The sequence below is a fragment of the Atta cephalotes genome, assembly GCF_000143395.1.
Source record: "Atta cephalotes unplaced genomic scaffold scaffold00050, whole genome shotgun sequence".
Classification (NCBI taxonomy): Eukaryota; Metazoa; Arthropoda; class Insecta; order Hymenoptera; family Formicidae; genus Atta; species Atta cephalotes.
This window is the reverse complement of record NW_012130114.1, coordinates 574,228-586,481: the sequence shown is the minus strand read 5'-3', so window position 1 is coordinate 586,481 and position 12,254 is coordinate 574,228. Positions and strand designations below refer to the sequence as shown.

The following is a 12,254-nucleotide window of genomic DNA, read 5'->3' as shown; positions in this document are numbered from 1 at the left end:
TTTAACGTTTACTTTCTTCTTACGTCGTTACTTTCTTTTACTTTACTTACTCTCTCTCTCTCTCTCTCTCTCTCTCTCTCTCTCTCTCTCTCTCTCTAGTCTCTATAGGTTGTACATACAAGTAATATATATATATATATATATATATATATATATATAATCTAAATAAAACTAAAAGAAATAGATTTATAATTGTAATGCATTGCAAAATAAAAAATATACAAAAATAAGAAAATATAAAATTATATAAACGTTGTATGATACAAATATTATACTAAAATATTTTAATTAACGACTGTAGCATACGATGCTTGTTTTTTTGCTAAATCGTTTGCGTTTTAGTAAATTATTAGAATTGCACCACATAAAACGCAGATTTCTAGTTAGAATCCAGCAATTATACGTATCACTCAATATTTAAACAAGATTGACGAAATTGGTGTGTTTGTAGGTATGCCTGTGTGTGTGTGTATGTGCGTGAATGTAAATATGTGTGTATGATTTCAGTTAATGGTTCACCTCTCATTGCATTGTTGTTTTATTTTCACTTTTGTTGCTGGTGGGCTTTGTAACAGCAATTTTGCTGATATCTAACCATTTGCAAGCTATTAATGACTATTGTATTTTATTTTATGTTATGTCTATAGTCTATTGTATCATATTTTATGTCTATTACTCTGTTAACATATAGTCTTAGACTATATGTTAACATATAGTCTTTCTCATAAAGCTTCGCAATAAACTAAATTAAACTAATTAAACTAAACTAATCATAATTTTATTTTCTTCTATCTCTTTCTCTGATCCGTATTTCAGCTCGAACATTTAAATGGCCCTGAAAGAGAGAATGGAAAAAGAAAGAAGTGAGACAGAAGTTTAGGTGGCGTTACTAGGCAACTTATTTTGCGCATACACACTTCATTTTAGAGATATACACATAAAATCAGGAGAGTTGCGCTACTGTATGCTGCCCTGACATGGTGCTAAAGTGCAGAACCACTTTAGTGCTATGCCAAATGTTAGTGCAATATTTCTTGAACTCGTTCGGTTCATTCGATTGATTCGAATATAAATTCAGCACTATACTGGCTCAGTTTTCATTTGCCGAATATGACAATCTTAACGCATTGAAACAGTGTGCACAAGCCGAATGTGTAGCACTGAAAAAGTTCACATTCAGTGCGCACTAGTGCGGTCTGCCGAATATTAATTTCTGCTCTCTCTGTCCATGGATTGTTCATAAAATTCAAGGGCTACAACTGTGAAACGCTAAATGTAGATGGTACTTATAGCCCGTTTTTATTTTAAAACTGTCTTAAATATAATGTCTTAAGATGTTAAAACAGTTTTGGGATTGACTTACGACATTATATTTAAGACAATTTTAAAATAAAAACAAACTGAAAATCATTCACAAAATGAATACCATTCCATGTTTCGCGTTTCAGAAGTTTTTGTAGCCCTTGAACCTTATGAACAGTACAGTATGAACAGTACAGTAGACAGAGAGGACAGAGATTTAGAGAGAGACACTGTCCAATCATGTTATCCCTTTCATCATGGTTCGACATCATAGATCGTAGAGCATTGTTTAGGAACACTATACGCGTCTGACGAACCTTAGCTTAGCCGTAACAGCATATGTTTGCAAACTCGATTTTCTGGAAAACTAAGCAGAAAATCGAAAAATTTTATTCTATATATTTTGAATCACATCATATCCGCTTTTACATATTATTCGACCCTGTATAGCTATATAACTATTATAATAATTATGTATTGAAAATTGAAAATTATTGAAAAAGATGTTCGAAAAGAATCGAAACTTCTACATTTCTGTCCTTATTTATAGCGAATTCGATTGGGCGCACTCAGTACGCACTAGTGCACATTAAAGCCATCGTATACAAAATAACGTAAAGATATGTTTATACATAAACATAGAAATCGATTAAATCCTGAAATACTCGATACATTTTATTGTACTATTAGGTAAAATATGTATTTTATAATTCGAAATATTTGCACTTCTATACTTATTAAATATTTCACTTTTATACTCAAATTAAATCAGTGTACAACAGCTTTAATATGCATCAGTGCATACTAGTTCTTCCGAATTCGCCATTAATTAATAATTTTACTTATACACACGAATACATCAAATATCGAATCTTATTGGGATTATTATTGGGAGTACAAATAAATTTCCGCCGTTTTTTTATCAAAAATTAAGCATTTATTGTGAAAGGTACATAATGTTTTATTCAAAGTAATGGCCATCGCTAGCCACTACTTTTTCCCATCTTTCTGGTAGCATGTGGATACCTCGTCAGAAGAATGCTTCATCTTTTGAGGCTATCCAATCATCGATACAATTTTTGGTATCTTCATATGATGTAAAGTGCTGCTCACACAGGCCATGCGTCATCGATCGGAACAATATGATAGTCGGAAAGAGCAATGTCTGAAGAATACGGCGGATGGAATAGAACTTCCCATTTGAGTATTTCTAAGTAGGTTTTGACCGCAACATGTCGAGCATTATCATGCAGGAGAATAATTTTGTCATGCCTGGAGTGGGCGCGTTTTTCCTTGAGTGCTCAATCTCATCAATTATGTTCGGTAGAGAGCCTCAGTAATCCTCCCCCAGATCTCGTTCGGTTTGAGCAACTCATAATACACGACACTAAGCTGATCCCACCAAATACACAACATGAGTTTTTTTTCCATGAATATTCGGCTTGGCTATCGATGTTGAAGCATGGTTGAAGGTGGTCCCCATGATTTCCTCTTCTTTAGGTTATCGTATTGGATCCATTTTTCATCACCAGTGATTATACGATGCAAAAACCTTTTATGCCTGGCAAGCAGCACTTCACATGTGAAAAATCGGCGTTCAACGTTTCTCGGTTTCAGTTCGTATGGAACCCAATTCCCTTGCTTTTGAATCATTCCCAATGATTTCAAACGATATGAAATTGTTTGTTGAATCATTCCTAATGTAAGTGCAAGTTCTTTTTGCATTTGGCACGAATCTTCATCCAATAATTCCAATTCCGCGTCTTCGTACACTTTTGGCCTTCCGCTACGTTCTTTGTCTTCGACATCAAATTCGTTCTTAAACTTTTAAAACCACTCACGACAACTTCTCTCACTTAAGGCAGCATCACCATATGCTTCTACAAGCAATCTATGAGCCTCAGCTGCAGATTTCTTCAAATTAAAGAAGTAAATCAAAAGTTCCCGCAAATGACGCTTATTCGACTCAAAACTCGACATTTTCGTACAAAAAAAAATATATGATGATACAAAATCGCTAATATTTCAAGGTTATGGTATTGCCAGATGTCCAATTTTACGATATGTCGTTTTACATCAAATAATTTTAACTATAAGTTTATTAGTAGCGCCGTCTTTTGCAAACGGCGGAAACTTATTTGTACTCCTAATATAATGTCATTTATATTTTTAGAGCTCAAAACCATTCATATTATTTTAATTTGTAATTGTTTTAAAGTAATAACATATGAATATGTTGTGAAAGATACAGTTCTGTTAGTTACAGTCGTAACTAATTATAAGTGACTTTAAAGTTTCATTTATTATTCATACGCGTTCATCCCTCAACATATTCTCCATCAATATACAATGAAATTTTCCTAACTATAGTATTCTGTAACTTTTTCATTCCCCTTCCACATATGTACACGACGTCATGCATAAACATTTTCAGTGTTAAAATAGGTCATGTTGCGTTAGCGTCTGCATTCTCACTCTATGTGCAATACATGCTATTTCTTTTTAATACTCTATCCCTAATGTAAAAATGGGGATAACCTCCCTAACTTCTCACAACCCCGCGTAGTAGAAGTTATAGAAGTTCCACTGTATACTGATTATTATAAATATTTCAACATTGGTTAAATTGGGAAAGGTATCTGCCTCAGATAAGGCGTTTTTCAACAAGGGCACAGTGTATAACATAATGAATTATTTCATTTTTATCCAATGTTGGCAAACAACAAGGATGTAATGATTCACTATGTTACACTGGAAAATGCCCACAGTCAGGAAATTCGAAACCTTTGACTGAAGTAATATTTTTCGCAATAAATTCTTTGTCAGTGTCTTAAGATTATTAACATTATTATTAAATTAACGAATTTAATTTGTGATATTATTTTAGCTTCAGTTTATGATAACGTTTCAAATCTAATAGTAATCGGCTCATTTATGTAATTAAAGATATTTTTTTTTAATTCAATTTATATAGAAGTATTATTAAATACCAAGATTTACAGCCTTGATCTTTATTTGGCGCTTCTTTACTTATTTATATTGTTCGTAATGGTCTAGTTTAACTTATTGTTAACTTATTGTTAACTTTAATTTTTATCTTACATTGCAAATGTTCATGCAAATGTATTTTTGTTGTAATGAAGATCTGAATTCTTTTAAAGTCATTGAGAGAACATTTATTGATAAGTTTATTAAAAATGTTTTCTAATATTTGCAACTGTGCTTAATTGTCTTTAAACATTTCTTATTTTATCACTTGCAGGGACGCTGTGTCAACCTATAATATATTTGCAAATTCAACTCGTCTACGACGTTTTAGTACCAGTGTAAGATCATGTTACCTATTTCTCTCTTACTTTGTATTATTTATTACTCAGCTCAATATTGGTTAAATATTATCTAAGTTTCTCTGTTATTCTAGTAGTAAAATTCGAAATGTAATTATTTTCTATTTTAAATAAACAAAAAATTAAATTTATAATAGGTTAGAAAAAATGTAATATTTTATTTTATAACGCTATAATTCTTTGATCAACTTATTTGACTGATACTGGGAGCTTTCCAACAAGAAACATAACAGATGATATAATGTAACACAGTGAATCATTACATCCTTGCTGTTTGCCAATGTTGAATAAAGATGAAATGATTACTATCTTACACAGTGTCGCTTATTGGAAAACTCCCACTGTGTTTTATCTCTATCCTAAGGTTTTTTTTTATTAAAAACTATATAAGATACAAAGGCTTCAATGAAATAAATCAAATTAAACAAATGAAAAGCTAATGTCGGCCAGTGAGCCGACACTGATTATTCTTGTATAATAAATTATATTTAAATAATGAAAAGTTACAAGACATTTCGATCCCTAATTTGGATCCTCTTCATTACAGAAATATAATAAACATTAGAATATAAGGCTTTGTCACTGATAGGTATTGTTAAGCTATTTATTATTCATATATCAAAAGTCATCAAATGTCAACGTCTTGAATATTTGGCAGAATACTTAAGCGATAGAATAATGAACTAAAATATTAGAAACATTAAATTATTGTAATCAAAATATAAGTTTAAATCTTGACTTACATATTAATAAAGCAAAACGTATTACTGACAAAATAATAATGCGCATAATTAAATCAAGATATGTGCTGTATGACATACTGTAAGCTTGTGAGAGATGGTCAGACACTGACTACGTTTATATACAGGGTGTCTGAAAAATCGCCTGCAATACTTCAGAAAGTAATTCGAGATCCAAAAAGAAGGAAAAAAAGCTATATAAACATAGATCCGGAAATAAGTCATTTCTAAGTTATAAACACTTTTATGTTAAAAAAATTATAATTTATTTTTCATAATCACAATCATAATTTATTTTATAGTTTTAACATAAATAACATAAATAAAAATACATTTCAGACTATTTTAGCGTTATCCAGAATACACCGTGGAGGCATAGTCCGTTTGGTCTTCTTTTTTATTTTTTTTATTTAAAAATATTTTTTACTTCACTAAAGGTATGCCAAGCGGACTATGCCTCCGCATGGTGCATCCTGGTTAATGTCAAAATAGTCCGAAATGTAGTTATTTATGTTAAAACACTATAATAAATTATGATTGTGTTTATGAAAAATAAATTACAATTTTTTAAACATAAAAGTGATTATATCTCGGAAACTATTTCCAAATCTATATTTATATAGCTTTTTTTTCGTCTTTTTAGATCCCGAATCACTTCCCGAAGTATTGCGGGTAATTTTCCGAATACCTTGTATACATAATAATAGATAAAATATAGAAACAATTGAGAACAATTTGTAAATAAGTCATAATACAAAGAGCCAGCAAATTTTGGATAAAGAAAAATTTCTTAATAAAAGATTGATTTCAGAAATGATTTTTATTCAAAGACAAAAGAGAGGTTTAAATTTGTAAAATCACGCAGACTTGTTGAATCCGTTGTGGACGATTTATTTACACAAATTTTTGATTGTTTTTATATTTCATCTATTATCTCGTATATATGTATAAACATAATTGTCTGAAAATCTTTCATAAGCTTACAGTATATCATACAGTATATATATCTTAATTTAATTGTGTGCATTATTGTCTTGCTATTACTTTATTAATGTCGAAGTTTATCTTATATTTTAACTACAATAGTTTATTTCTAAATATTTTAGCTTAATATTCAACACTCACCGCTTACATATACTATCAAATATTAAAAACATTATACATTTGACTTTTTATATGTGAACAATAGCTTTACAATATCTGTCAGTGAAAAAGCATCTTATCCTCTAATTTTGTAATGTTTATTATATTTTTGTACCGAAGAGGATTCAAATTAGGGGTTGAAAGTCTTGTAAATTCGTTATTTTATATAATAAATATAATTTATTAAATTATTACACAAAAACAACCAGTGTTGGCTCATTTTTCATTTGTTTAATTTGATCTACTTTTTTTTACTTTTAGAGCCCTGGTAATGTTCCTAGATTGACACCACGCGTGAGTCAGTTAAGACAGGAAGAATGCGTGGATGTCGCTGGCCGGGAGGCAGCACACGAGAAGGAAATTCATAGTGCCATGCAGATATCGCAATCATGGGAGGATCTCACTTTGGAGGCGGAAGGATTATCATTCAAAGATTCAGAGTCTCCCACGCAGCTTAACAAAATAGAACGACCGAAGAGGCCATTGGATCCTCTAAGTTTAAATCTGTCTATCACCGGTTCACCGCTGTGTTCTTCACCTTCCCCTACAAGATCTGGATTTAATCAAAGACAGTGTTACTCTCCTGGAATTCACATCTGGAAGAATAATTTGTCTCCTAGTCCTACTAGAAAGGCATTTGCTACGAGGTAAAGCTTGTTCAGAACATAATATTTATCTCGTCTGAAGTTGTTGCATAAAATTTATGTATGGTCATATTTAAAAAAAAAAGTGATTAATGCAGTTTATATTATTTTTTTCATTGTTTATTATTTTCTACTAATATTTCATGAAATACAGGCGCAGTTTGAGTCCTATCGCGATAAGGCCGAGCTGTTTAGGGCCAGTCAAAAGAAAATTCGAATTAGACGAGACTGGAATGGATCACAGTTTACAACCACCGGTAAAACGCACTTCTGGTTTATTAACATCAGTTGCATCCAGGTTGCGTATATTTTTACAATAATTCTCTATATATATTATACTCTATATATATTATACTTAAGTATATACTTAAATAAAATTATCAAAGTAATAATTCTTTTAAAAGTATAAAAGAAACAATCATAGATCTGTTTTTTATTCCTGCATTTTTTGAAACTGGTGCGCACAGCGTTAAGTAAAAGTGAAACAAACATGTATTTATTTCACTGCAGGAATAAAAAATAAATTTAATATGTGTGTATCTCTATAATATAGTTTCTTTAATTCAATAATATCTTCGCAGATTGGATGCTCTGTCCAGCCCACTTCCTGGAACTATCAGTTCCGTGGGCACACCCGAATCGTTATCGAGCGCGGATTCACCTAGTTTCTCTTTCCGACCGGTGGATAGTCCATCACCAGTTCGTGTAAATCCGAATAGCGATAGCGAGTCTTTATCAGATGTGAGCAATCAAAGCAAATTAATGGATCAAATACGTGCCGATCAGATCAGTCAGGATAATCACAGATGAACAAGAGAGATTGTGGGACACGCGAGAGCTTGGAGATTCGACGTGTCATATTAATTCTTCTCGGCATATCGATGTAAAGGAGAAAGTATTTGTATCACGCATGAATCCAAAAATCGCGAGCATATTCTTGTTGTTAGTCTTATCGTTCGTAGACAAAGAACAGTAGTGTGACATGAACTTTTTGGAACTTTTAGTGCAAGTACGACATAAGTTTAGAAGAGAAGCATTTCTAAATGTGCATCTCTAATACTTTTTCGATGTACGAGTAAGCGTAGCGCCAATAGTGTTCTTTCCCTTTAATTAAATGCTAGCCACATATATCGGTGAAAAAACGCTTTACATGCCTCCGTATCGTTCCATATCTATGACTGGAATGATTTATTTCCTCTTTTTATCTTTGATTAATTAGCTACACAATGATTCTGTATATATCGATTAATGTATGCAAGATAAGCCTTTTTTTCGCTAATCGTCTATCCATTCTATTCAATGATTCTTAGCTCTTGTTATCTATTTTTAATATTTGATAAGTTTATTTTGGGCATTGGATAATTTTCTCTATCCAATGAATTCCTAAAGAACTATTTGTTATATAGATGATCAAGATTGCGTTTAATCACATTTAATCGTGTTTAATTGTGTTGATTTCGTAATATTATACAGATGGTTCAATCACCCCGTTGTCTTTAATCATTTTTTTTATTATTATATTATTTCTGCCGATTTTTAGGACTTTATTCCCATCTTAACGAGAAGTTTACGTTGACGCAGTTAAAATCTCCAGGCTCGTATTCTTTAGTAGTCAGCGTAAGTGCTAATAGAAAATCCTGAAGTTTTCCCTTAAAAAAATGTTCAAAGTGATAATTGCATAATATAAAGATAATATATTCGAGAAGAGGTGTAAGAATACCCCAATATTTCGAATTTTTTAAATTTTTTCTTTGTCTGACAAAGAAACACAAGCAAATGTCTCGCTCCGATTGTAATAAGCTTTAAATATGTTAAAATATAGATAAAAGATAAGAGACGTATTTTTTATAATTTGCTCAATCGCATGTTAAGGAAATGAAACTCTCCTTTTTGAAAAATCAATTTTCTTCTTTTTGAGTGAATATCTAAACCATAAAAGATATAAAAATGTTTTAATTAAATAACTTATAATAATTATAAATAATTTTTAAACAACAATTTTCAATAAAATATATATAAATATTCAATAAATAAATAAAAATTTTGAATAAAATATGTTGATAATAATAAAAATGTTTATGTAAATAAATTTTCATATAAAATTAAAAACATTTTTAAAGTTTTCGTATAAAACACTTCTAAAACTTTTTTTTTCAACTTTTGTATAAAAACATTTTGTTTTATAAATGATATTCTTTAGACGAATTCATTCAGAAAAAAAAACATCGACCTTTTTTCAAAAGAGATGATTTCATTCCTTTAAGAGGATCTTAAAATTGTCTGTTTTGTCAGTAGAACTTACGCACATACGATTTATGTACGAGCATTGACACATTGCTATATATTACTAACTACATCAATATCGCACGCATATATATATATATATATTATATATATATATATATATATATGTATATATGTATATACAAATTTTCTAACTTTAAATTCTAATCTTTTCTGTTAGGTCCAAGAACTAATTCTAAGAACTTAATATTATTTGTTCATGTAATCCTTAGTCGAAATCAAGATTGTTTTATATGTATAAAGTATAAAACTTGCAAATATTTATATTTATGAGTTGACGCCAGGAACAATAATAAAATTTCAAACTTTTTTTCGTTTTTGGCATAAAATCGACCTGTTTAGATCATTACTTATCGTTTATATTTTTTTTATGGAAAAGGAAAAAAATATTTATTTGAAAAATAAATCGATTTAAAACAAATGATTTTAAGATACCTTTAATGTGCAATTAAACACTTATAAATATGTCTCTTATTTTTATCTATCTATATTTTATATCCAAAGTTTATTATAAAGTCACAGCAGGACATTTGAATATATTTTCTTTTGAATCGTTTTTAGGGGAACAGTGAGAATATGTTGCATATCCTCACATGCAAAAATCAAAGATATCTGTAATCTATTTTGAGAGGAAAAATCCACAAATATTGTCTGTTTTTCCTAGCTTCCAATTATCTGTCAAAATTCATGGCCAGGTGAAACTCTAGTACCAGCGTATGTCAAACATTAATAATATATATCATTTACGTAAAAGCGCTGCTGTAGTTCATGAGATAATGATCTTGTCCTGGATGTATATCAATTGCCCACATCACTAATTGACTAATTTAAAATAATATAATCTCATTGATGAAGCAGTGAAAAATTACTAGGAACAGGCGATGTGAGTGATGTGTGCAATTGAATTGCAAGTGCGCCGCTCCCTCTTGTCCTATGCATTAATAATAATAATAATAATAATAATAATAATAATAATAATAATAATAATAATAATAATAGTAATAGTAATAATAATGATGATGATGATAATAATATATAGACGCGTTTGTTCTAGATTTCTCCGAACAATATCGTACAAATGGCTCTGTTTTCTCTCTGACGCTTTGTTTACGAATAATGACGTCATGTAGACTCCGCAAGATCTTCCTTTTACTTAAACCAAAGCATAAATATTAAGTTTTCAAGCTCATACTGCATTTAATACTCCTTTCCTTCTCCTTTTATTTTCGTCAGCTTGTGTCGATCAGACTCGTTCTTATGTTTCTGAAGAAACACATCTCTAATAACTACACATGTTGTGAAACATGTAATAATTTCTGGAATAGAGTCGAATTTTCGGTTCAAAATGATTTTTTCACCAAAACCGAAATTTCGATTAATTTCAGTAAAAAATCAAAGTTTTGATTTCGATTTTGGCCGAAATTAAGAGAAAATTTCGGTAAGTAACCGAAACTGCAACGGCGAGCATTCGAGAAACTATACGTTATCATCGATTGATCGGTGCCGATTGCTGCAAACTTCATCAGTGCTCTTTTTCTTCTTTATCCTTTTTCCTTTTTTTATTCGCCAAGTCGCTACATATCTAGTGCCTGAAATTCCTTCTAATTTATAGAAAATTCCTTATCATTTAAGGAATAAGATATTAATAAAATCTTATTTTTCAAAAATATATAAATTTCACATATTTTGACATTTTCCAATGACTCCAAAACTGTAGTGTTTGTAAGATTTATCTAATTTCGATTTTGGTTTCGATTGAAATTTAATAAAAACCGAAATTTAATAAAAATTCGTTTTCGACTCGAAATAAAAAAGTGGTTTCGGTCGGATTCTAAATGGAGCATTCCGAGAAAATTCCACGCAATCTCGATCGAGCGTTACTTTTCGAGTATGTATTTGTATAAATATATATAAATAGAAGACATTATATTTACTTATATCTGTATGAAAGTATCAGGTTTCAGAAGAGAAAGAGTGTTTAGCTCGATTGACGATGCTATGAAAATCTGTGCCAGAAAATATTATTATATGTAATATGCGCAGAAAGAATTGAGTTTAAATCTTATATGCATTTTAGCATGTATTTTTCGAATTTCCGCTCATCTGTTAATAAACTGATGATAGATAGATTATGTCATATTTCATTTTATGCGACGTGTAAAAAATTTTTATGTTCACATGCGAGGATGTCAATAAAATTAAACGTTAAAGATTTTTATCAATGTCCGCGTATGGACATTAATAAAAATCACCGATACATATAATAAATTGTTCCAATTGATTTTCAAAAAGCTTACAAGGGAACACAACAAATTTTCTTTCGATTTTAATAAACTTAAGATATAGAAAAAGATATAGATGTTAAAATATAAAAAAAAATAAGAGACATGTAGTTTTTTATAAATGCTTTTTCGCACATTAAAGATATAAAACTTTTATTTGAAAAAAGTTGGTTTTTTCTGAATGTCGATTAAACTATCACAGACATAAAAAAAGTTTTAATTAGTTGAATGATTTTGAAAAGTATTTTATATTGGGTGAATTTTTTAATCAAAGACTGCAAAATATCTGAAAAAACAAGCATTGTATGAAAAAATATTCCAAATAAACCCTCAATATTTTTGAAAGAGGAATTCTATCCCACAAAAGTTAGCCGCCTCCCGCTCCCCCCTGGAGATGGGGCTGGGGGTAACTTTGAAAGCTTAAATGGGAACCCCTACTTTTTATTGCAGATTCGGATCTATGTTCAAAAAATACGTCAATTTTGTCTAAAC

General features: G+C 30.2%; 1 protein-coding gene across 1 annotated transcript in view; it reads left to right on the top strand.

Annotated features, from left to right (window-relative positions):
- The window catches only part of LOC105622924 (protein FAM122A), a 27,182-nt gene extending 19,196 nt beyond the window's left edge, over positions 1-7,986 (top strand). The window contains exons 2-5 of the mRNA XM_012204333.1: positions 4,565-4,628; positions 6,794-7,179; positions 7,331-7,474; positions 7,758-7,986. Of these exons, the coding sequence (XP_012059723.1) occupies positions 4,565-4,628; positions 6,794-7,179; positions 7,331-7,474; positions 7,758-7,986 (823 nt within the window). The remainder of the gene's footprint in view (positions 1-4,564; positions 4,629-6,793; positions 7,180-7,330; positions 7,475-7,757) is intronic.
- The last annotated feature ends 4,268 nt before the right edge of the window (positions 7,987-12,254 follow it).